Source organism: Sorex fumeus, unplaced genomic scaffold (assembly GCF_029834395.1).
Source record: "Sorex fumeus unplaced genomic scaffold, SorFum_2.1 ptg000155l, whole genome shotgun sequence".
Classification (NCBI taxonomy): domain Eukaryota; kingdom Metazoa; phylum Chordata; class Mammalia; order Eulipotyphla; family Soricidae; genus Sorex; species Sorex fumeus.
The window spans coordinates 1,903,624-1,930,176 of record NW_026606212.1 but is presented as its reverse complement, the minus strand read 5'-3'; the positions used below and the strand labels follow the sequence as shown (position 1 = coordinate 1,930,176).

The 26,553-nt window shown below is 45.2% G+C and overlaps 1 protein-coding gene across 1 annotated transcript; it reads right to left on the bottom strand.

Moving 5' to 3' along the window:
* Positions 1-4,499: 4,499 nt before the first annotated feature.
* RAD9B (RAD9 checkpoint clamp component B) lies at positions 4,500-26,418 on the bottom strand. The gene is made up of 11 exons (XM_056107227.1): positions 26,382-26,418; positions 23,182-23,252; positions 20,049-20,195; positions 19,584-19,698; positions 14,202-14,301; positions 11,929-12,035; positions 9,842-9,948; positions 9,683-9,747; positions 9,078-9,200; positions 6,480-6,660; positions 4,500-4,733 (listed from the first exon to the last, which is right to left on the bottom strand). The coding sequence occupies exons 1-11, from the start codon at positions 26,416-26,418 to the stop codon at positions 4,686-4,688; spliced, it is 1,101 nt and encodes a 366-aa protein (XP_055963202.1). The 3' UTR covers positions 4,500-4,685.
* Between the last annotated feature and the right edge of the window lie 135 nt (positions 26,419-26,553).

Sequence of the window (26,553 nt, the reverse complement as noted above, 5' to 3'; positions counted from 1 at the left end):
TAAGATATTACATAATAATGTTTTAATGCTAGTTTGTTTTTTATGTGTGCAGGTAAGCTAATTCTCCAGTGGCACACCCAGCAGTGCTCAGGGCTTCCTTCTGGCTCTGTGTTCAAGGATCACTCCGGGCAGGCTTGGGGACCATTCGAGGTCTGGGGGTTGAAGATCCCCCTTCACCCATGGAAGGCAAATGCTCTCTCCGCTCTGCTGTTGCTCTGGCCCCAGGACACTTAATTTTTAAAAGACAACACTACATCCACTCCAGACCCAGGTTACCTTGGCGATGGAGATTGCTGTGCCATCTGATGGTACAGAAATAACTTTTGGGCATAGCTTTCATTAAATTCTTACTCACTTGCAAATTTTTTTAAAATTCTGTCTGAAAATCAGGACAATTCAGAGGCTATGCAATAAAAATTTATGACCTATAGGAACTGGAGAGATAGTACATCACCAGCCCTAGTGTGAGCCGCCTTTAAGAACCGCTAGGGATGATCCCTGAACACCACAGGTACTGCCTTGAGAGAAAAAAGAAAAGTTTAGCATATAAAATCACTTCAAATTAAGAGAGATAGCCTTATTCTTATATTTGATCTTTGTAAAAGACTTATTTTTCAAATTTTACAGAAGGCAGTGAAAAAAAGTCATGGTATTACATGACAATCCAGACCTTTTTACTGTGTCTGAAAGCACCAAAATGTTTGTAATCAAATACAAAAGATACCTGACTAACAGCTAAGTCACAAAACATATCGATGCTCTCCAGACTGGCAAAGAAAATGCGTTAAGTTCTAGTGATGGTGTCCATTGGCTTGAAGGAGTCTACTGAATTTTCTCTGTGCACAGGAAATGCTTTTGCCTCCCAAGTAGTCTAATGGGTTTAAAGCAGATTATGTATACTTGACAGGCAGCTACTACTAGGTATGTTTAGATAAAGATGCGAAAACCGTGGTCTGGGGAGATGTGCCCAAAGGCACTTGCACACGTCCTTCACCAGTTTGCATCCCTTGAGCAACTGCCAGGAGTAATTCTGAGTGCAGAGCCAGGAGTAACCCCTGAGCACTGCTGGGTATGATCGCCAAACCAAAAACAAAACAACAACAACAAAAAATGCAGAAGCCTAGGGCTGGAGCGATATGACAGTGGGTAGGGCACTTGCTTTGCATGCAGCAAACCTGGCTTTGATCCCCAGCACCCTCTATGGTCACCTGAGCACAGCCAGATGTCGATTACTTCCCCACAAAAACAATTTGTCTACTCTCCTTGTTACTATCCTTCAAATAGTAAAGGTAAAGGTAAAGGCCCTCCCGTTGATCGTCGATTTGCTCAAGCGGGCCCAGTAACGTCTCCATTGGAGACTTTGTTGTTACTGTGTCTGGCATATCGAATACTCTCGGTAGCTTGCCGGGCTCTCCGAGAGGGGCGGAGGAATCGAACTCGGGTCGGCCATGTTGGCCGCTTGTAAGGCGAACTCCCTACCCGCTGTGCTATCACTCCAGCCCAAAGTAAAGTAAAGGCCCTCCCGTTGATCATCGATTTGCTCGAGCGGGCCCAGTAACGTCTCCATTGGAGACTTTGTTGTTACTGTGTCTGGCATATCAAATACTCTCGGTAGCTTGCCGGGCTCTCCGAGAGGGGCAGAGGAATCAAACTTGGGTCGGCCATGTTGGCCGCTTGTAAGGCAAACGTCCTACCCCTGTGCTATCGCTCCAGCCTTCAAATAGTGAAAGTACCAAAGTACTTTCCTGGCATTTGCATGGTTACAGGCCTCCTCCAGTGTGACTTGGCACTCACCAATTGCTCTAGCTTCACTTTGCCATTGTCCCACCCAACTGGCCATTTTGCGGTTCAAACCATCATACTCTAGGGGACCTGAGAGATAATACTGCAGGTAAGGTGCTTAGAATATATTAATACTCTGACAGTTGAATTTTTTGCATCTCCTTTTTCAAAGTAGTATACATACCATAAAATTTTTAAAATTTTTTTTTGCAGGGGGAGGAGTGGTCTTTTGGGCTCACACCCAGCGATGTTCAGGGGTTATTCCTGGCTCTGCATTCAGGAATTACTCCTGGCAGTACTTGGGGGGATTATATGGGATACTGGGGATTGAACCTGGGTCAGTGCATGCAAGGCAAACACCCTACCCATTGTACTACCGCTCTGGCCCCCCCATAAATATTTGTTTTGGGGCCACACCTGGTGGTGCTCATGCATTACACCTGGCTCTCTGCTCATCAGAATTACTCCAGATGAGCTAGTGGAGACCATGAGTTGCTGGGGCTCAATCCCGGATCTGCTGCGAGGCAAGCGCCCTACACTTTATCTCTCCAGCCTCTCTTAGTAAGTCAAGAGATTTCACTTTAGAATTCTGTAATACTACTACTAGGGATTGGGGGAGGTGGGGGGTGGGAGGGCTGGGTTTGGGATCAAAGGACTGAAGCACAGTATTTGCATGGGGAGGTCTGGATATAAATCCTGGCACCGCATGGTCCCCTGAGCACCACAGGGAACTGTCCCCAAGCACTGAGCCAAGCTGGGAATAGCCCCTGACTGTGCTGGGTGTGGCCCAAAAGTGAACAACAATAACAAAAAGGGCTTGAGCTAGTGGAAATATGTTGCTTGTTTTGGGACAGAATGACTCAGTATTACAAAGTCATTTTTCTCAACAGAAATTTAAGAAAATCCCAATTAAACAAATTGTAAACTAGGGTCACGTTGGGCCTTACACAAGTGAGACCCTAGATTTAGTTACGGGTGTAGCAAAAAGAAAAAGATTTCTAATTAAAACCAAAAATAAAACTTTTTGTCGGGGGTTGTGATCCCTGGGCCTCCCGCATGCAAAGGATGTGCTGCTTTCTGTTCACTGAGCTCTCTGCCAGCCATGCTTTCTGGAGCAAGATGTTTGATTAAAATACAAGTGAAAAGAAAACATTCAGAACGGGGATGGGGAGAGGCAGACAAAATCTGCAAAGGGGTCCTGGAATTCTTACTACCAAACCTTGAATCTGACACAGTGCAAAATATGGTGTTGATACATTTAGAGACAACAGGTGAGCCAAACAGAGGGGGAAAAGTTTAGAAATAGACCCAAATGCATACAGAAACTTGTTTTTGATGTAGGAATATCTCATCACTAGGGCAAAGGTAGACCTCAGAAAAAAATCTGAAATTTGGGTGGTCATTTTGAAAAAGAAAAAGGTATTTCCTCACTTAATCATACACAAAAAACTCCAAATGGTTGAGCCTATAAATTTAAAGCCATAAAATCAGTTTTAAGAAGGAAACATGGGACACTGGTTCATTCCTCTTCTTCGGCCTCCACGTAGGCAAGGATTTTTAATATATGGAGGGGCTGGGGGTTGGGCCCACACCCAACCAGGGGTCACTCCTGGTGGTGCTCAGGAGACACCAGATGCAGTGCCCAGGACTGAAGTCAGCTGTGTGTGAAACAAGTGCCTTATACGCTGTACTGTTTCGACCAGACAATTCTTTTGTTTTGGGCCCAAACTCAACAGTGCTCAGAAATCACTCGTGGTGGGATTGGAGGATCAGATGGAATGCCAGAGATCGAACCCAGGTTGCCCATGGCAGGGCAATCACCCTACCCACTGTACTATCAGTTTGACCCGATAAGTGAGAATCTATTGAGAATAAGCTCAGGGCCATGAGGAAAAGGTGCACAGGAGAGTGTGCTGATCTTGGCAGACACCCTTCTGTAGTTTGCACTTTCAGTGCAGCTAATGGTTCAGCACTCAAAGAAAACAAGGCTGTCGGGAGATCACAATGGAAAACAAGCCAATAAAGCTTGCAGATGGTTAACATAACTACCGAAATATGAATGAGAGAAGAATAACCTGCCTAATCTAGGGAAACAGCATTTTAAATATTTGTCTTATGGCTAAAGACAAAATGATTCTCGCAAATACCATGCCTATAGTTAGCAGATGTTTTTCCAGCAGTCTGGGTTAAGCAACTCCGAAACAATGTGTTCTAGGATAGAGCAATCAATATTGTAGGTGGAAGAGCCAAATTTGTCCATGTCAGACAGGGAGTTTATAAACATAAACAAGAAATAGGTGGGGGGCCGCCATGGACCCTGTGGTGCTGGGTTGTAATTGGAGGTGTCAGTATGAATTCGTGCACTTTTATAAACAAGATGTAAAATGGACCAGTCTGTGTGTATCTGTCATAATGCAGGTATTTTCTAGCTTTGCTGCTGGGAGTCTTGAAACAATGGAATCCATGTGACAGCGCACACCTAGCCCCGAGAAGTCGGTTCCTCTGTGCCATCTCCAGTGAAAGGAACCAGGGCTCATGGCGCAACTGGCAGATGCCAGAGCTGGAGCGAGAGAAACACAAGTAAACATAGAACACTCTGAATTTTTTCAGATATATTTATTCTTTCAATGTCTAATTCTAACTCATCTCATATTTCCAAACCAATAATAATAGCAATAGCAGAACAAGCTTAAAGCTCCAGAAAGTAAGGAAGAAATTTAAAATGTTGGGGATTTGCCAGAGGCCCCAAACTAAAGAGGGAGGGTCCCAGTGGCCAGATCCCAAGCAATAGGATAGCAAAATCAATGGATTAGGAGTTTCCAGAGTGGGCAATGCTGCCCCCTGGGGGCGCTAGGATGCTGGTGCGGTGGTAGCTGAGAGCAGTGAGGCCACTTCCTACTTGTTCACTGAAAGAAGGTAGACTTCCAGGGGGACACTGAACAACTCTTTTTCTGAAAAAGGAACAGTAGGTCAGATAAGTGTGGGGCTCTCTGGATTACAACCTACAGAACAGAATAGTCAAGAGTGCAGTGTTTCAGGTAACAATAGGAGACAAGGGGAAACATTTCCTCAAATAAGAAGAGCAATTAAGGGTTAGTAATCAAGAATTTCAGGGCCAGAGTGATAGTACAGTGGGTAGGGTGCTTGCCTTGCAATGCCCAGAATCCCATATGGTTCCCTGTGCGAGCCAGGAGTAAGTACTGAACACTGCTGAGTGTGACACCCACCTCCGGGGGGAAAAAATCTAATTTCCTTGAATAAAAATAAAAGAGGGTCAGAGAGGCTGTACAGGTTCTTGCCTTATAAGGCGCTTGCCTTGGATATGGCTGACCCCAGTAGTATCCCCAGAACTGTATGCAATTCCCCGAAAGCCACCAAGAGTGATCCCTGAGCACAGAGCCAGAAATAAGATTGAAATTTTCACTTTATAGGCAAGCTAGTAATTAATAAGCGAAAATTGCCTTAGTGCTGGGCACATAAAAACTATTCAGGGGCTGGAGAGATAGCATAGCGGGTAGGGCGTTTGCCTTGTACACGGCCGACCCAGGTTCGATTCCCAGCATCCCATATGGTCCCCTGAGCACCGCCAGGGGTGATTCCTGAGCGCAGAGCCAGGAGTAACCCCTGTGTATCGCCAGGTGTGATCCAAAAAGCAAAAAAAAAAAACAAAAAAAAAACCTATTCAATAAACAGACATAAAACAACAATAAGTGGAGTATACTAATTGTACTGCCCAAAAGCCTTCAATACAACATGAAATAGCACTGTAGCACTGTCATCCCGTTGTTCGTCGATTTGCTCGAGCGGGTACCAGTAACGTCTCCATTGTGAGACTTGTTACTGTTTTTGGCATATCGAATACTTCATGGGTAGCTTGCCAGGCTCTGCCGTGCGGGCGAGATACTCTCGGTAACTTGCCGGGCTCTCCAAGGGGGCGGAGGAATCGAACCCGGCTCGGTCGGGTTTGCTGCGCTCAAGGCAAATGCCCTACCGCTGTGCTATCGCTCCAGCCCCTATTTCTCCTTTTAAATGTCTGATTCTAACCAAGCAGCTTATGTTTCCACACCAGAAATAACAATAAGAGCAAAACAAACATGAATAAAACATAAACATGTAAAATTGGGACTATTATTATTTCAGATACTTCAGTTTCTAATGCCGTGTTTATTCTTCAATAAATAAGGTTTGACACAACAGCATTCTGTGAAGCTTATCATCCACTTAGTAAAACACTAGCAACAGAATACTGCAACTGGGATTCTACTTCCAAGGAATTTGTAATGCTTCTTGGGGTAAGAGTCACATTTGTACTCCTACAGATAAAGAATTTTCTAGCCCCCCCCAAAAAATTAAGTAAACTTATTTCAGAAGTATTTGACAGTAAATATTCAAAAGTAAATATATACTAAGAAAATATATGTACTCTTAAGAACAAGTGGCCCGCTGTGCAATTTAATTATTTTGATTAGACATGCTGTGAATCAGTCTTTTCTCCCTCTAAGACTGGCTTTACCGCTGCTCTATAAAAAGACCAAAAAGGTTAAATCCCAGGATAACGGTGGTGCTGGTGCAGGCCCAGGGAGGTAATGGGGCACCGGGGGACAGGTGGGGACCGTTGGCTATGCACGGCCTGGCCTGGGCCTTCCCTTTACCTTGCAGGGACTCTGAGGCCCCAGCTCATTCGCGCCTCCCCGTACCTCGCTGCCGTCTTCATCTGCTCGCTCCCTCTCAGGGCTGCCGCCATGTTCCGATGTAGAGAGATTTGTGAGTGTCTCACTAGGATAAAGCCTTTTGCGTGACATTTGTCTTGAGATATTCTCAGGGGCTTTTCCGCTGACATTTTTGCCAGCCTTTGAATTTGAGCATATCAGATCTGACCTGGGATATTAATAGAGATTAAATATCTATGCCTGCTTTTAAATATGTAGACATTTTATTTAACTAAAGAAGCAATGTAGGATGGCAGTGACAAGACTGGCTGAAGAAATGAAATATTAAATTATTGAAATTTAAGATTTCTGAGGCTGGAGGGCTAGTACAGCAAGTAGAGCGTTTGCCTTATATGCAGCTGACTCCAGTTCCATCCTGGCACCACATCTGGTCCTGCCAGAAGTGATCTCTGAGTACAGAGCCACGAGTAAGCCCTATTACCTAAACTATAATTTAAATAAACGACTTATTGTGGCTGGAGCAATTGTACAGTGGGTAAGGTGTTTGCTTTGCACGCACCTGACCCGGGTTCAATCCCTTGCATCCCATATGGTCCCCTAAGCAATGTCAGGAGTAATTCCTGAGTGCAGAGCCAGGAGTAATTCCTGAGCATCGCCAGGTGTGACCCCAAAAGCCAATGAATAAATAGTTAAAAATCCTCTGGACAGGGACCAGAGCAATAATACAGCAGGGAAAGCCCTGGCCTTACACAAGGTCAACCCGCGTTTAATCTCTCGCACAACGTATGTTCTCCTGAGCCCTGCCAGGAGTGATCCCTGAGCACAGAGCCAGGAGTGGTCCCAAAACAAAACAAACCAACCAAAAAAACTGGAGAGATTCAGATGCCATATGAGTTGTGGTATCTTGTGATATGGTGACTGGTCAAATTAGAAAAACAGCAAATGAATTTTATATACCTGAATGAAAGAAATGTATGCAGTCATTAAAAATTAATTTGGACTACTGTGCTGTTTGCTCCGTGGCCCGAGGTATGCTCTGTGTGCAGGAGCCCTGCACTCAACCTTAAGACCGCCTTATGCCGAGCCTCGCTGGGTGGTCCAGACACCCCCCTCAAAAATCACATTCCCAAGTCATAACCAGTGATATGGAATGTGTTCACAATATAATTTTTATAGGGGAAAAACAGGATACGAGGGCCAGAGCGACAGTACAGTGGGCAGGGCGTTTGCCCTGCACGTGGCTGACCCGGTTTTGATCCCCGGCATCCCATATGGTCCCCCGAGCACCGCCAGGAGTAATGCCTGAGTGCAGAGCCAGGAGGAACCCCTGAGCATCACCGGGTGTGACCCAAAAAAGAAAAAAGAAAAAACAAACATCTGAAGGAAAACAAAGTTAGCCAAATAGTAGTACAATCACCATTTTCATTTTCTTCTTTGTACTCTTCTGTTCTTCAGTTGCCCATATAACTCTTACTTTCCTTGTGAAGTACTCCCTTGCTACCAAAGCTATTAAGACCGAAGGGAAAAAAGGACTCAAAAACAAATTCACAAATCCTGGGATGTGGCAGGGCTCAAAATGGTAGAGCACGTGCGTGGCAAGTGTGGGGGCCTAATGTAATGGTCCCTGAGCACCTTTGGGTGAAGCACCGGTGGCCCCTGCAGCGCGAGGCCAGCCACCCTAAAGCAGCAGCTTAATCACAGAAGTGTGAGGCAGCGTGAGGAAGGGTCTCCCAGCTGCAGTACCCATCGCCACCCACACCACAACACAGAGGGTGTCTGCTTCACAAACTGTTGGCCTGGGTTCGATTCCCAGCACCACATCTGGTTCCTGGAACCCCACCATTAGTGATGCCTCCGCACAGAGCCAGGAATAAGCCCGGGCACAGTGGCTGGATCCTAGGAACAAGAGAAATGACGGATATCTCTGTCTGAGAAACAGTTTTCTAGGTAGTGAATACAGACTTTCCTGTGAATCCAACACCGTATAACTCCTAAAAAACAACGACCAACAATGGAAATAAATTAGGTGGAGAGAAGTTGACACTGGTGGTAGCGCTGGTGCTGGGACACAATATTCCTAAAACCCAACTACAAATAACTTTGTAAATCAGGTATCTTAATTAAAAAAAATTAAAATTCTGGATAAAGGAATTATGATTAATAGCAAGGATAAACCACATATTATTGTAAAATTAAACTTTTAGGAGAAACGTCAACATCTAATATAGGAGCAGTGATGTTTCTGTTGCAGTTAATTTGGGGGGAGATGGCATTTGAACCCACATCCTGCAGTGCCAGGATCAAGCTGCATGAAAGGCGAGTACTTTAACCCCTGTACTATCTCTCTGGTCCTAAAGTTAAGCTTCCCTCTAGCTCTTCCCAGTTCAGTCAGAATTTCTGATTTTCTAATTTTTTTTTTTATCAACTGTGTCCTAAGCAAATGGTACTGAAATACCTCAATCCCTCGCATCCTATATGGTCCCCTAAGCAATGTCAGGAGTAATTCCTGAGTGCAGAGCCAGGAGTAACCCCTGAACATTACCCGGTGTGACCCAAAAAGAAAAAAAAAGATTACAGTAGCTCCTTCCCAGCCCATGAAGCGCACTGAAGCGCCATCCTCTTTACCTTCCTGGTTTCTGGGAAAGACACAGTGATTGTGGGGAAGACGCTCGACTCGGCTCATCATCTAACGTGGCCAAAATGAAGTTCGCTTCCAGTAACATGTCATCAACGCTTAAAGCTAGAGGCCTAGAAAATCGGAGGAAACAGGCTACTCATTTTCTAATGGACACTGTGGAAATAAGACTCACTCGGGAGTTAAATACAAAGTCAAAGAGAAGAGAAAGGAAGAATTTCCCATAAGTTAGTAGCCTTGAGAGCTAAGCACCACCCCAAATCACCAGATTCCCGTATTTATCTCAACTCAATCTCCTTTGAAATTTTAGTTCTGCAACATGTTAAATATCAGAGATCCATAGAGACTCATTTAGTCCTTATTATATTTTCTAAGTAACTTATTTATCATAACAGCAAATTTGTAAATTGTCTTCATGCAGTTGAAGAATGTATTTTTCTTAGAAAGGTTACCAATCATAAAACGCCATCTTATGGAATCTTTCAAAATTTGAGTTTGCTAATAAAGTCAGGTACTCCTGATATGTGTTAATTTCAAAGTATTCATGCAGTTTCATTACTAATAGGTAGCAAAAAAAAAATTCCAAAAGACCTACTTCCCAGGAAAATCAAAATGAATGGATATAGGAGCATGTGTAGCTTCTGAAAATGTCAGCATTCCCTGAAAGAAGAAAGAAGTAAAATTCTTGGAATCTTTATTAAAAACAAACAAAAAACTAGATGAACTTCTCATTATGACACTAACTTTTGTTTACCTTCAATTCTTTGAAGCAAAATGTTATTTCAGTGTCAACTCCAACTTGAAAGAAGTCAAACTCCTCAGGGCCAACAGTCATTTCACTGTATATAGAACTATTCAGGTCTATTCCACATTGTAGGAAAATAAAGAATAAAATTAATTCTAGAGGTATTTGTTTCATTTCAATATAAAATTATCACCATTCTGTGGTAGACTAAAAACAGCCCATAGTTTTTGCATCACTCCATCGACAAGTGGGAGCTGCATTTCCTTCCCTTGAACCTGGGCAAACTGACGGTTCTCACGACAGAACGTGGTGAGCTGGCGCTGGTTTCTGGGCCCAGGCTTTATGAGGCTGACATCTACCACTTCCTCTATCCCCGATCAGCTTCCTCTTCCCTGCAACAGGTCCTTGTAGAACATGGCCGCCATGCTAAGTTCACACAGTAGCAAGACCAATTTGATAGGAACGTAGGGACACTGGAAAACAACCCAGCTGGGCTCCCAACATCAGTCCCGCCATGTCAGTGCTCCATCTTGACCATCTTGGAGAGTCCCCAGCCACCATCTAACTGCAACTGCATGAAAGACCAGGCAGAGAGCTTCTGTGCTGAACCCATCAACCTCAGGGGAATGAGAGTGATTGCAAGCCACACTATGTTTGAAGCATTTGAGTGGGGGCGGAGAGAGTACAGAGAGCAGAGCTCTTGCCTTGCAAACAGTCAGCCCAGGCTTGATCCCTGGCACTATGTATGGTTTCCTGAGCCCACCGGGGATAATTTTATTTATTTATTTATTCATTCATTCATTCATTTATTGGTTTTTGGGTCATACCCAGCAATGCTCAGGGTTTACTCTTGGCTCTGCACGTTTCCATGCCTGGCACCATGCGGCTCCTCTGCACTCAGGATTTAGTCTTGGCGGTGGTTGGGGGACGCTATGGGATGCCGGGATTGAACCTGGGTTGGCCGTATGCAAGAAAAATGCTTTACCCACTGTACTATCGTTCCAGCCCCTCCAGGAATAATTTCTGATTCGTGAGTGCAGAGCCAGGAGTAAGACCCAATCACATCCGGGTGTGAGCCCAAACAGAACAAATCAAAAAAGTTTCCTTCCATTATGTACTTTATTGCTATCAACACCAAAAAGAATATTTCAGATCAAAATCTCCAACAACTTGTGCCAAAAGACTCTAGAAACTTTCTTTTGGGGGCATGAAAGGTGATGTCTGGGCCACAGCTGGCTGTGCTCATGGCTTACTTCTTGCTGTGATCAGGGATCACTTCTGGCAGTCTCCAGAGGGACGTACGCAATGCTGGGGATGGAACAGGGGTCAGCTGCTAGCAAAGCAAGTGGCTTACCTCCTATACTATCTCTTTGGTCCTCTTAGAAATTGTCTTGATGGTTTAAACATGATTTCTCCATTTTCTCTAGAATAACAGAATAACTTAGGAAAGCTAACTCAGGAACTATCCGCTGGAACTGGTAAGATAGTACAGCAGGTATTTCATGCATCCATCCTGATTTCGATCCCCAGCACCAGTATCTCTGGAACCCCACCCGTAGTGACCCCTGAGTACAGCCAGGGATGGTCCCTAAAAGTGAAACAAACGGAAGAGAAATCTGGAGAGAGCTGGACGAGCTGGAGAGAGCTGGACAAGCTGAAACGCACGTTTTCATGCCTGACACCATGCGGCTCCACGCATAACAGAATAAAAACGTTACTGTCATATCAATTGGTGGTGTAGCAAAGCAAAAAAAGATCAAAGAAGAAAACGTGGGGCTGGAGCAATAGCACAGTGGGTAGGGCATTTGCCTAGCACGCAGCTGACCTGGGTTCGATTCCCAGCATCCCATATGGTCCCCCGAGCACCGCCAGGGGTAATTCTTGAGTGCAGAGCCAGGAGTAACCCCTAAGCATCGCCCAGTGTAACCCAAAAAGAAAAAAAAAATAACAAAGAAGAAAACGTTAATGATCTTTTTTTTTACATCTACCGTTAAACAAGAATAACTAGTACACTATCAATATTTACTGTACAATTAGTAATCAGGAAGTCAGAACGTCATAGTTCATCAAAGCAACATGGCAGCTCTCATCCTTACCCAATGATTCTTCATTAGAACTCTTAAGGCAAACTTTCAGTGGAGTAACAGCAAGAGTTATTTCCTCTTGATTTGATGTAAAAAGAACAATTGCCTCAGCAAGCACTCTATAAGCACAATGAAAAATATATTTGAAAAACACCAAGAATCACATTAATGGGACTGAGTTGTTTTTTTATTTTTAAATTCATTATTTTATTTTTTTAGTTTTTGGACCACACTCAACAGTGTTCAGGTCTTACTCCTGACTCTGAGCTCAGGAATTACTCCTGGCAGTGCTCAGGGGACCTTATAGGTGCTGAGGATTGAACCAGGATCTGTCACGTGCAAGGCAAGTGCCCTCCCCACTGTAATATTCAATCTGGAAAAAAATAGATTATTTTGTTGGATGTGGAAAAATTTACCCAAAGGATATTCCATGAATGCATATATATATTATATATATATATATATATTTTGCTTTTTGGGTCACACCCGGTGATGCTCAGGGGTTACTCCTGGCTCATGCACTCAGGAATTGCTCCTGGCGGTGCTCGGGGGACCATATGGGATGCTGGGAATTGAACCTGTGTCAGCCATGTTGGCTGCGTGCAAGGCAAACGCCCTACCCGCTGTGCTATCGCTCCAGCCCCGAATGCATATTTTTTGTGTGTACTTTAAAATGGTAACTTCATTTGAAGAGCAAGAAAATAATAAAGTACACTCATAGTCCGTATGTGCAAGATGCAAAATGAACCAAATAGAAGAATCAGATGTTTTTGATTCTATATTTTCATATGCCTGGTAAACTTTTTTTTAAGAAATTGACCCTGGCGGACTGGAGAGATCATACAGGAGGTAAGCTTGCCAGGTAAGCGGCCAGTCCTGATTTGATCGCTGGCACGGCAGGAAAGTGGGCAGAAAGGGGGCGGCAGGGGAAAGTGGGGGAGTGTGCAGAGGTTCGCAAGCTTCAATCCTCTTGTCCTCTGTTATTTGTGCTAGAGGATTATCTAATACTTTCAAGGTTGTCCTTCTCTTGGGGGGGGGGGGCTGGGCGGTGTGGGGTTCTAGCTGGCAGTGCTCAGGACACCAGGCAGTACTGAAATACAAAGCCTGATCACTGGCCTGTGAGCACCTCCCAACCACCCGAGGCTGGTCTGACACTCCAAATGCCCTTCCAGTCGGGGCTCCGTAAAAAACAACTTTAAGGACAAGTCACAGGCGTAAAGTTATTTGTTTCTCATTGCCTTCGTAGCCGAGTGAGCACCCTCTTGTGCCCACTGGTCGTTTGGTGGTCATCTGGTAGCTAGCCATTCAGATCCTGTGCTCAGGTTTTAGTATTTACCATTTTCATTGTGTTCTAAGTTCTCGACTCCTGTTCTGAGGGGTGGAGTATGGACACCTGGAGATGCTCAGATTCAGATTCAGTTCTTGGCGCTCTCTCCACTCAGGAGAAGCCCCTGCTCTCTGCTGAGCACGTGTCTTACCTTAGCTCTCTCCTGGACTTCCTTTATTTCCCAATAAACTTGCTACACTTGAAAAAAAATAGTCGATAATACAGTTTTGTCTTAGTAACACTTGATATAGATGGGGCAGGGAGGGCGTCTGCCTTGCTCGTGGCCAACCTGGGTTCGATCTCCAGCATCCTATATCCTGAGCACTGCAAGGAATGATTTCTGAGTGCAGAGTCATGAGTAACCCCGGGTGCATTGCCAGGTGTGGTCCAAACAAACAAACAAACAACTAAAAACCCCACTTAATGTAGAGAGCCACTAGTGGGCTATTTTAGAATTATTTTTTCTTTTTGGGTCACACTGGGAATTGGACAGGGGTTACTCCTGGCTTGTACACTCAGGAATTACTCCTGGTGGTGCTCGGGGGACCATATGGGATACTGGGAATCGAACCCGAATGGGCCGATTTGCAAGGCAAACCCGCTGTGCTATTGCTCCAGTCCCACTATTTTAGAATTTTCTTGGACACTAAATTATTTCTGTTATTAGGCAGTTATCTACTCTTCCCTCAAAATTTCCTCAGTTTTAGAGCCCTGGGCAGGGAGGGGAGCACAGACTGGGTACATGTCGGCCTGCAGGAACCCTGTTTCTATCCCTGGCACAGCCTGGTCCTTCAGGCACCACCAGGGACAACCTCCGAGCACAGAGCCAGGAGTAGCTTCCAATCCCCCCAGCTGGGCCCCAAAATACTCCTCCCAAGTTAAGCAAATAAAAGCCCCAGGACATTAAGTATTTACTCGGTAGCCACACTATAGTCATAAAAACAAGTGAAGTAATTACCTTGGTTGAAACGTAAGTGTGTTAGAACACAAATTCTTTTCAAAAATAACTTGCAAGGGCTGACTTTCTTGAAAATATACATTATGAGTTCTTTTAATACCTTTAGAAGAATAAAGTAACCTGTTAATTGTTTTATTTTGGGGACTATGCCTGGCAATGCCAGGGGGTATACACTCAGCTTGGTGCTTGGGGGTCACTCCTAGCAGTGCTTGGGGGATCCTGAATTCCCAGGGATCAAACCCAGGCCTTCCACATGCAAAGCATCCATTCAGCCCCTGAGCTATCTCTCCAGTTTTTGTTGATACTTTTAAAGTAACAGACAGATTAAAAAGGGGCTGGAGTAGGTGGGGAGGACATTTGCCTTTCATGTTGCCCAACCTGGGTTCGGTCCCCAGCACCCCACGGTCCTCTGAGCACTCATGGCCAGGAGTGATTCCTGAGTGCAGATCCAGGAGTAACCCCTGAGAATCACCAGGTGTGCACCCCCCAGGAGAGAAATAGAATTGAATTAAAAAGAAGGTCCTTAGGTTATACAGCCACATTTAAAAAGTCCAAGAAGTACTTAAGATCTGGCAAGTGCTTCTAGTGAGCAAGCACCAGTCTTAGTGAAATGTGTTTACTGCCCCCTAGTGGATTACCTGCCACATGCAGTTACTCTCACTGTCCTCCCGTTGTTCATCTATTCACGGGCCCTGTAACGTCTCCATTGTGAGACTTGTTGTTACTGTGTTTGGCATATCGAATACGTCACGGGAGCTTGCCAGGCTTTGCCGTGCGGGTGAGATACTCTCAGTAGCTTACCGGGCTCTCTGAGAGGGGCAGAGGAATTGAACCTGGGTCAGTCGGGTCAGCCACGCAAGGTAAATGCCCTACCGCTGTGCTATTGCTCCAGCCCACCACATGCAGTAAATTTTCAAATTCCTTTTGAAATACAGGTAATGTGTGTGTGTGTGTGTGTGTGTGTGTGTGTGTGTGTGTGTGTGTGTGTAAAATTTATTTGGGAAATAAAGGGAGGGGGCTTGCTCTTCGAGTCCTTGTTCTCCCTTGAACACATATCTTGCTTGTTGTGTCTAAGTGTTTTTGCTTATTTCCATTCTGAAGGAATATCTGTTCTCTCTAAAACATGTACTTCTCGGGGCTGAAGCAATAACACAGTGGGTAGGGCGTTTGCCTTGCACGCAGCCAACCTGGGTTCGATTCCCAGCATCCCATATGGTCCCCTGAGCACTGCCAGGGGTAATTCCTGAGCGCAGAGCCAGAAGTAACCCCTGTGCATTGCTGGGTGTGACTCAAAAAGCAAAAATAAATAAAAATAAATAAATAAAATATGTACTTCTCCTTCCTCTCCCCTCACATGTTACTAAGTAAATTTCAATAAAAACCACATCACTTCACCAATAAATAAATAAATAAATAAAAGAAGAGAAACACAGAGAGGCATGCTCAAAAAAGAAAATGGGTTTCTCCAGAATGGAAAAAGGTGAAAATATAGAGAATTTGGGGGCTAGAGCGGTAGTACAGCAGGGAGGGCATTTGTTTTGCATGTAGCCAAACCGGGTTTAATTCCCTGGCATCCCATATGGTCTCCCAAGTGATCAGGAGTAATTCCTGAGTGCAGAGTCAGGAGTAACCCTGAGCATCTCCGGGTGTGAACCAAAATAGGGAATTTCTTAATTGTGTATAAAATAGTGATTGTCACTCATATAACTGGTTTTCATTGATACATATAGTCCGAACTTTTAGAATTTAGACATAAATACTGGGTCCGTGAGTTATTTTCTCTTAGAGGAGGAAAGAAGTGCATTGCAATCCTTCTATGGCCTTATGCACCAGGAACTGCAGCCAAAGTTGTTATATATGTTACCTTTATGCTCACAATACCCATATAGGTTGGACATCAAATCTCCAAAGAGTTTCTCAGTGTAGCAGAATTTCAAGGCTATGCTGTTTGGGAAAGTAAAGCTAACATCTGAATTCCACTCCACTCCAGTACCTAGATTATAAAACCGAGATGGTCTAAAACTTTTCACAGCCTAAGAGAGTACCCGTGAAAAACAAAAGGGATCATTAGAAACATCTCCCAACTTATGTTTTTTATAGAATAGTAATGTTCATTAATTTGATAAATATTTTCTGGGTACCACTATGTACAAGTCGTTATTAACTGGTATTTGCTGGATAACAAACTGCTCCAGGGGCGGGATGACAGTCCAGTGGGTAACAATCTTGTCCTGCATGTACCTGACCTGGGTTCGATCTTCGCACCCCAAATGGTCCCCTGAACCCCACCAAGAGTCATTCCTGAGCACAGAGCTGGAGTTAGCCCTGAGCACCTGTGTAAACACAAAAGGGCAGCGGTGTTCTATCTCTGCACCGCCCGCATTCAGTAGTCTTGGGTCACTACCCCACCCCGGGGAGGTCAAGGGCGATGGGCAGGTGAAGGAAGGAATGAAGGCCAGCTGGTTGGTCTCAAGTGCCGTTTATTCTGATCTCATCTCCGTCCACTCCTGACTCTCCCTCTGCTTCTTCCCCAGCCATGCTACTTCATTCTTCTTGACTCCCCTTCATTCTCTTTCTGGCTCTGGAACCCCCAGCCTCCTCTTACAGCTTAGTTAAATCCCAAGAAAGAGGGATTGGGGCTTACAAATAGGTGTGGTCACAATCAATAGGGGTAAAATCCTTCCCTTCTAGGACAGATTCTCATTCAGCAGGACGACCCACCCTAGAGCGGAATCCCATGGGTGTGTTTCTCCTCTCTTGTCCAACAAATATATAAGCATTTATAATATTAATCATTTTGTATGGACACAGTAAGAGATATACTAAGCTTATAGAATTGCTCTCCTGGGGCCATCTCTATCTCAGACTATAGTGCTCAGGCCAGATTAGTTTTTTCTATCCCTAGCAAGGTTCTAATCTCGTTGTTACTTCTGGATCATGACAGCATTTGTCCGTGACCATGCTCTCAACTTATAGTTGAGTATTGTGGTGCTTTGGCCTGGCCCATTTCGATGCCAGGTTAGCTCACAGCTTGCCCTGGGTCCATTCAGTCCCTCGTCAGGACCCTGCTTTTGGGGTGCTAGGAACTAAGGGCAACTGAGGCTTAAGTTGAGAAAGCAGATGCCCAGGAGTGAATAATATTCGAAGCCAATTAAACCCCAAGTTACAAAAGCATAATATTAACTGTCTTCCTGTGCCTATACAAAAAGGACATTGCTTTAAAGTAAACTATTCAAAAGACATAAGGAGAGTAGAAAGGCAATATTTTACTCATACATATAAAATAATAGATTCCTGAGGAATCTGATGTTACAAGTTAATAGAGTCTGATTAGGGGAAAAGGGTGATAGACCAGTCGGGCAAGAGAGCATAGAGAGGAATTTACAGATAAACAAAGGAATGGGAGTGACTCGGGAGCACTGTGATGGGTGTAACCCAATAAATCTAACCTCCCTGTGGCAAGGGAGAAAGGACAAACCAATGTTAGGCCTAAAATATTTAGAGCTATATTCCAACAAGCACTACTGGCTGTGACCCCCAAAACAAAACAAAAACCCTCCAAAACTCTATCATTCAAAATAGGGGCCAGAGTGATAGTACAGCAGGTAGGGTGCTTGCCTCGCATGTGGCAGACTCGGGTTTGATCTCCGGAACCAATATGGTTCCCTGAGCCTGTCAGCAGTGATCCCTAAGTGCAGAGTCAGGAGTAGGTCCTGAACATGTCCAGGTGCTTCCCCCCACCCCAGAAAAAAAAAACAGAAAAACAAAAAAAAGAAAAAAACCATTTGTTACTTGTCAATTCAGTTGAGTGGTTCTGTGTTAGGCTAGCTGAGTGTGGGCTAGATCCTGTTGGATGGCCTCCCTTTCACATCTGAGAGCGGAGGGCTCTCGCTCGGTCTCAGACTGAAGGAAGATTCTTTAACCAAGGAAGCTGATGGGCATTCTGAAGGCCTGAACTTGGAATTCCACCATGATCACTTCTAGAGCATTCTACGGCATAAGTCCAAGGTTCAACCAACACTCAGAGTAGGCACATACGATGCATATTTTTGAGGGTTGGAGAGATAGTACAGTGGCGAGGTGCTTGCCTTGCATGAGGCCAACCTGGGTTCAACCCTTGGCACCTCATCTGGTCCCCGTGCCCACCACAAGTGACCCAAGTGCAGAACCAAGAATGAACCCTGAGCACCACTGGTGTGGCCCCAAAGCAAAAACAAACAAATCCATATTTTAAGGGGTGGGGCTTATAAGTGATCTGTGAGCTATATTTGTAACTATATATGTTTGTCACTATATTTTTGTAACTATATAGAGATAATTTTAGGTGCTGGGGACTTGCAAAGAAAAAAATCAGTCAAAAATCCCTTATCTCATAGTGCTTGAGGGCTCTAGCAGGGAAGACATACAATAAGAAAATAGGGGGCCGACCCTTGAGCGCCACCAGCGTGGCTCAAAAAACTTTTTAAAATCAAAACACAGGAGGGGCTGAAGAGATAGCACAGCGGGGTAGGGCATTTGCCTTGCACGCGGCCGACCTGGGTTCGATTTCCAGCATCCCGTATGGTCCCCTGAGTACCGCCAGGAGTAATTCCTGAGTGCAGAGCCAGGAGTAACCCCTGTACATCGCCAGGTGTGACCCAAAAAAACAAAACAAAACAAACAAACAAACAAAAAACACAGAAGGAACTAATACCAACTATTTCACAACGCTGTACAGCAAGAAGATAGTACTTCTCTAGTATTTAAAATTATTCAGCCATAAACCCCCCAGATTCTTTTTATCTTTGGTCCACACCTAGCAGTGCTTAAGGCTTACTCCTGACTCTGTGCTCGGTAATCACTCCTGGTGGTGCTCAGGGGACCATGTGGGTTGCCATGGATCGAACCTGGGTTGGCTGCGTCCAAAGTAAGCGCCCTCTCGGCTGTACTATCTCTCTGGCAAAAGCACACAGATTCTAAGTGACAATGCAGTGAGAAGGCATGGCATATAGTTTGAATAGTATTAACTCGAACAACAAAAATACAGTAATTTGAAGCCAGAGAGATAGTCCAGCAGGAAGTGTTTGCCTTGCACACAGCTAACCCTTGTTTGATCCACAGCACCCCATAAGATCCCCCTAGCCCCACCAGGAGTAATCCCTGAATGCACAGCCAGGAGTAAGCCATGAGCAAAGCAGGGTGTGTCCCAAAAACAAAACAAAAAATACAGTAATTTGGGCAAAGCAGATAGTACAGTGGTTAAAGCACTTATCTTGCATGCATCCCACAGTAGGCAGATCCTGGAATCAGATATGGTCCTGTCCACGCCCCCCTCAGCACTGCCTGTATGATCCAAACCCATCCACCCCACCCCTATAAAAATTTAGTTTTCATTATACTTACCATGTTTGTAGAAGAACTGAACAACCACTTTGCACTTATCAGATCTGGTGAATATCTTACACTTCTCTACATTTCTTTCGCGGGAATTCAGACATTTAAAAATGGGCAGAATTGACTGTAACAAACATAGGACAATACATAGTTAATTTGGTTGTATGTTTTTGGGGGACCTGGGGAGGGTCCACCTGGCTTTGTTCAGGGCTTACTCCTGGCTCTGCACTCAGGGATCACTCTAGGCGGGGTCTGGAGGACCATAAGTGGGGATGAGGGTCACAATGGAGTGGAGCACACGTAAGGCACACTCCTTATATGGCCCCCATTTTTTTCCTTAAAGGAGAGAGTGAATAGTCATAAATGAATAAACTTGTCTTATACACTATTCAACCCAAATAGTAAGCATAAAATGGATGGCACATACAGTATGACAAATATTTATCCAAGAGAAAATCTGCGTCACATATTTACTTTCATTCCCAACTGGCAATTTAGATTCGGTGTTGTGTCATTATCCGTTGTCACAGAGGCTGACCACTGGTAATGCTGAAAAAACACCGGACAGAAGAGGACACAACCATATGCTGACCGGCAAGAATTCACAGATCTTAGAGCAAGCTGAAAAAAAAAAATTAGTTACCTAGGAGAAAATCAATTCCTTTAAATTATTAATTAAACATACTATTAAGTTCAACATAGCAATCAAGTATATTCAAAATGGTAACTATATAATATTAGCATAAAATGATGTATTTATCATTGTACATATAATTATAAAACATATTCTTCATATTTCATAATTTTACATATTTAAGATTATACATATGTAATTTTAATAATTTTTAAACTTAACATTAAGATTTATGTATAATTATATGTGAAATATTAATGCATATAATAAATATATACACAGCATTATGTGTCACTGAATTTACATATGTATATTTATGCATACATACACATATAACTTGACCCCTCTCTCATTTTTTTTTTAATGTAGGAGTATTGCTATTTATTCAGCCACTAGCCTAGCTGACTGAATTGGGCATGAACTCCACTTTACTTTTTTTTTTTCATTTTTTATAATTTTATCTATTGGATCACCCGTGAGAGCAGTTACAAAGCTTTTGGGTATAAGTCTCGGTCATACAATGAAACACCCGTACCTTCACCAGTGCCCATTCTCCACCACCAAAAACCCCAGTATACCGCCATCCCACACCCTCTCCCTACCTGTGGGGCAGATGATTTCCACATTACTCTCTCTCTACTTTGATCACATTCAATATTTTGACACCAGACCCACCATTATTATTTGCGATTTTAATAGCACAGTGGGTAGGGCGTTTCCCTTCCATGCAGCCAACATGGCCAACCGGAATTGGATTCCTTCACCCCTCTCGGAGAGCCCTGCAAGCTACCGAGAGTATCTCGCCCGCATGGCAAAGCCTGGCAAGCTCCCTGTGAAGTATTCGATATGTCAAACACAGTAACAACAAGTCTTACAGTGGAGACGTTACTGGGCCTGCTCGAGCAAATCGATGAATGGGAGGACAGTGCTACATTGCTACCCCAACACTCAGATCTACTGAAAAGGCAACACTAGACAATTTGTTTTCTATTGCTGGTTATGAGTAACATATGGTGTCGTGTGGCTGCAGTAGTGGCCGCACAATTTTGGAATTCTGAAGTTTTAACAGTTAAATTTGGGCCTCTCCCAATTTTTAAGGGTTAAAAATTATTTCAATTAAAAAAACAAATTAGGGGCCAGAGAGACAATCCAGTGGGCATGGCATGTGTCTGACATAGGTTTGATTTCTAGTGCCACATGTGGTCATCCAGCAATGCCAGGCCTGAGTAAGCCCTGAGCACCTAAGGGTATCATCCAAAATAATTCTGAGCACAGAGCTAGGAGTAAGGTCTGAGCATCACAGGGTGTGGCCCAAAATAAAACAAAAAATCCCAAACAGTTCTGTAGGATAACATTGGTATGTCCTTTCTCCTTGCTGCACAGAGCTTAGGTTTATTGGGTTACACCATTCACAGTGCTCCCGAGGCACTCCCATTCCTCTGTGTTTATCTTTAACTTCTCTGTGCTCTCTTCCTCAACTGGTTAATCACCTATTTCCCCTAAGCAGTACTTATGACTTGTAAAGTTAAATTCCCCAGAAATCTCTGGATTTGTGTTTGTAAGTGAAATATTGCTCTTCTCTTTCCCTTATGTCCTTTGCATGGTTTACTTCAGAACAATGTCCTTTCTGTATAGACACAGGAAGACAGTTAATGCTACACTTCTGCAACTTGGGAGTTAATTGACGCCGAATAGTATTTACTCCTGGGCATCTGTTTACCTGACTTAAGCCTCAGTTGCCCTTAGTTCCTAGCACCCCAAAGCAGGGTCCTGATGAAGGGACTGGATGGACCCAGGGCAAGCTGTGAGCTACTCTGGCATCAAAACAGACAAAGTGCCAAAATACTTAACTATAAGAGCATGGATTTGGGCAACTTCTGTCATGATCCAAAGAGAAAGAACTGGACAAGGACCCTGCTTAGGGTTAGGAAGGACTCATCTGGCCTGTGCACTGTAGTCTGGGATCTATAGCGAGATGTCCCCAGGACAGCCACCTTATTATACGTTTAATGTATCTCTTACTGTGCCCATACAAAATGACTAATATTATTAAGAAGTAGAATTAAGATGAATGTTTAAATGGTTGTTGGACTAAGGAAAGGAGAAACACACTCCTAGATGAAATTCTGCCCTTGAGTGACCTCCTAGCAGGGGATCTTTGCCTTAGAAGAGCTTCCTGGGAAGGAAGGGAAGGGTTTTACAATGTTGATCATGCTCTCTGACCTAGAGGTAGTTGCTACTCCCAATGCTTGGAGGTTGGGCAGAGACACTAGCCTGGGGGACAGGAGGAGATGGGAACAGAGGGGCAGTGTGAGACTGGAATGGGGCACTTAGTGAGACTGGAACTGGCGTGTGGGGAGAATTGAATAAACAGTAACTGATCACCACCAGCCTGGCGGCCCTGTTCCCTCCTTCATGCGTCTGTTGGCGGTGGCTGCAGGCCGGGGTGGGGAGGCAGCTCATGGCCACCAAACACACATGGCAGGTGAGAGAGACCATGCCAACGCCACTCATTTATTATGTGAACTTGCACACAGTTTAGGACTGACAGAATACTTCTGCAAGCCATATCTAAGTCTTGATCACCGGTACATAACTTCTGGTTGAAGTTATTTCAGTTTAATGCCCGATATTAAAGCTTACTCTATATTTTCAGATACATGTGCAGAAAAGATAAATGGTAAAACTGATCCTTACAATTTCTAGATATCTTACTTAGCTTCAGTCTGGATGTCAGACATCTCTTTCCTTCACAGAGCTATGAGTTGACTTATTTTTTTTATATATTTTGCTTTTTGGGCCACACCCGGCGATGCTCAGGGGTTCCTCCTGGCTCTGCACTCAGGAATCACTCCTGGTGGTACTCAGGGGGCCATATGGGGTGCTGGGAATTGAACCCGGGTTGGCTGCGTGCAAGGCAAATGCCTTACCCGCTGTGCTATCTCTCCAGCCCTGAGTTGACTTTTTACTTACACCTTTGTCAGATGGATCCAGCCACAGCTCATCACTGACTCGTGACAGGGCCTGGACTGCTCTCCCAAATACTGTGGAGAAATAGAAAAGTGCTCCTTACATACTTATCTCTCAAGCAACAAGAACAAATAAGGACTACTCAGTGTCTACAAGACTCAACAACACCTTACAGGTAATGCTACATTTTTGGGGGCTTATTTTTGTGTCACACCAAGCGATACACAGGGGTTACTCCTGGTTCTTCACTCAGGAGTTACTTCTGGCGGTGCTCAGGGGACCATATGGGATGCTGGGAGTCGAACCCGGGTCAGCCACGTGCAAGGCAAACGCCCTACGTGCTGTGCTATCTCTCTAGCCCCGGTAATGCTACATTAAGAAATACAGAATAATACCCTTGGCAAAAATGCCTGACACACAGTAAGAACTCCATAAACAACCCACTAAGTGTGACATGATAAAATGCACACTTCAGTACCTTTTCATAGAGGCTAGAATGTCATGAAACGCTACGATCTGGCATGACACCATTATTATTCTTATACATTTGAATAAAAATATTGCAAATCGATTTTCTACTTTATGCTTATAGTATAGCAGATGAGGTGAACCATCTTCCATACTACTGGGTTTTTAAATAAATGTATCTCTCCTTTTTTTGCCCCCAAAACTGTGAAAATAAGAGCATGGGGAAGTCGGTCTAAAGGTTTCAACAGGGTTAGGTGAATCGGTCAAAGTGCCGGAGCATATGGTGGCATGCAAAGGGTCCTGGTGAGACCCTAGCACCACAGGGTCTCCCAACTATCTCAGACGTGGCACTTGGCAGGCTGCACAAGCTCTGGGGAGGACAAAAGTCAAACAATAAGGGGGTTGGGGGCTAGAGTGAGAGTACAGCAGGCAGGGTGCTTGTCTTACACTTGTCCCACTCGCCTTCTGTCCCTGGCACCTTAGAGGGTTCCCTGAGCACCACTGCTACGAGTAATCCTTGAGTGCAGAGTCAGGAGTAAGCCCTGAGCACCACTGGTTGTGTCCCAGGAAACAAAAATGGTGGGTGGCTTTATAATTTCACAGGTGGTAATGCTAAGACGAGTCACGAGAAAGAAATTAGAGACACTCAAGATCCATTTCAGATGTTTCAGAGCATGGAAAGTGCTAGATCTTACCACCACACACATTTTGACACCCTGTCAAAGAGCAGCTTGGACTAAGGGAAATTTTCATCTAATCTGGACTACTACTCTTAATGTTCTTGTAAGAATAAATGTAATCGGGCCAGAGAGATAGTCCAGCAGATGGGGCCCTTGCCTTGCAAACCGCTGACCCAGGTTCCCTCACCAGCATTACATATGGTCCCCCAGGCATCACCCTGAGCAACTGCTGGGTGTGTCTCCATCCCTCCCCCCCCCCCCATAAAACCAAAAGAATCAATTTTAAATGTGGCAAATAGGATGCTATGATGTAGGAGAAATGGGTGGCCAAATCAATTCACAGAAAGGGGGAAAAAAATCAATCCAGAAAATCAGATGACTTAAGAATGCCTAAGAGACAGAGCGGGGTGCTAGTACAGCGGCTCAGGCGTTTGTTTGCCTTGCATGTAGCCAACCCGGGTTTGATCGACGGCATCTCATATGGTCCCCCGAGCACTGGCAGAAGCAAATTCCTGAGTGCTGAACCAGTAGTAATCTCTGAGCATAGCTGGGTGTAACCCAAAAAGCCCTCCCCCAGCAAAATGCCAGAGAGGCCCTGGTCACCCCAGCACTGCCAGGACTGACTCCTTAAACACTGTTGGGTGTGGCATTCCCCCCCCCCCCCACACACACACACTCTCCCTCACCCCCGTCAACGTATGCTTAAGAAATTCTTAAGAATACTAAGTGGTGGGGCCGTTTGCCTTACATGCGGCCGACCCGGGTTCGATCCCCGGCATCCCATATGGTCCCCCAAGCAACGCCAGGAGTAGTTCCTGAGTGCAGAGCCAGGAGTGACCCCTGTGCATCGCTGGGTGTGACCCAAAAAGCCAAAAAAAAAAAAAAAGAATACTAAGTGGTGAATTGGGGGAAACAGAAGAGCCTTAAACTGCTCAAGTCAGGATGACCAAGAAAAAAGGAGCACTTGCTCCTTTTGACCACTTCACATTCACCACTTTTCCCAGGAGCTGGCTCAAGTTGATCCTTTTGGTCAAACTCGGAACACCCATGACGTTCTAAATACTACCCAAGGCAATGGGGTACTGCGAAGAACTAGACAAGCTCCTGTCCACATAGTGCTTAGAGTCCACAAGGAAAAGCCAAATGCAACAGTCGTACAGTTGGTATTGAGAACTAAGGTAAACACTGCGTGAGAACTTTCTAGAATTCCAGGAAGCGGCAACTTCCTGGGTCTTAACGCTTCAAAGAAAGTCCTTTGTTCAAAGAACACCAGGGATTCCGTCCAAACACGGGCCTTTCAATGATCGTTTTCCGACTAGGATCTGTCGGAAACGACCGTTTTTTCCCCCTGAGGTTTCCTGTAGTAACCTATTTTAACGGGCCCGCGCAGAATCACAGTTCTAGAGCATTCTATGGCTCTTCGCGCTTCTCCACTTCATCTTCTACAGCGAGTTCTACGGACAGAGGAGCTGTTTTCACTTTAAAGACAGGAAACAGCCCCGGAGTGAAGAGATCCAGTGGCTGATTTGAGAGAAAACGTTTAAAAAAAAAATCCAAAAAACCCAAAACCCAAACACGAGAAGAATGCGGCTGAGTCAGGGTGGGGCACGCCCTGGCTGGCCTGTGGCTCGCGGGCATCGGGCACCTGAGGCCTGGGCTCCATCCCCACCCCCCAAACCAAGCAAGGTGCGATCTGGAAGTCAAGTCAGGTTTCTGGTTCTCTCAGCACGAAAGACGTCCTCGGTCCGAGTGTTCTAGTCTCCCCCGGTCCCCTCCCCGGCGTCCCGTTTGGGAGGCCCCGGTCCCCGTATCTGCCCCGACGGGGCAACTTCATCCGACGGACAGGCAAGGTGAGGAACAGCGGGCACGGATGCCAGCAGAAGCGTTTTCTCCCCTCAGGGAGCCCCGGGTGGCCCTTCCTGCTCTTGCCCGTCCCCACGGCTCTCGCGCTTTCTCAAGGCCCGGGGAGGAGACTCGAAGCCAGGCGCGGCCGGGGGCTCCCACAAGCTCGGCCTTTCCCCTCTGCACACACGCAAGCCAGAGAGGCCGCGGCACCTTTCCCCTGGCCGCCGTTCATCTCGCACTTCAGCATGGCCGCGGGCCCGCGTCGCCGACGCCGGAAGTGCCCCGCGCGCTTCCCAGCGGCGCGATCTCCCCGCGGCCTCCGCCGCGCTGCCCGGCCCGGGCCGGGCCCGGCTTCGCGCGACGGCGGGGAAAGGCCCGTGCG

Excerpts from the sequence above, each read along its gene's own strand:
- RAD9B (XM_056107227.1), bottom strand. The coding sequence starts at position 26,418 with ATGCTGAAGTGCGAGATGAACGGCGGCCAGGGGAAAG. Across the intron at positions 9,748-9,841 it reads TTTGCTTCAAAGAATTGAAG|GGAATGCTGACATTTTCAGA; the intron begins GTAAACAAAAGT and ends TTCTTCTTTCAG. Across the intron at positions 9,201-9,682 it reads CATTTTGATTTTCCTGGGAA|GCCTCTAGCTTTAAGCGTTG; the intron begins GTAGGTCTTTTG and ends CCGATTTTCTAG.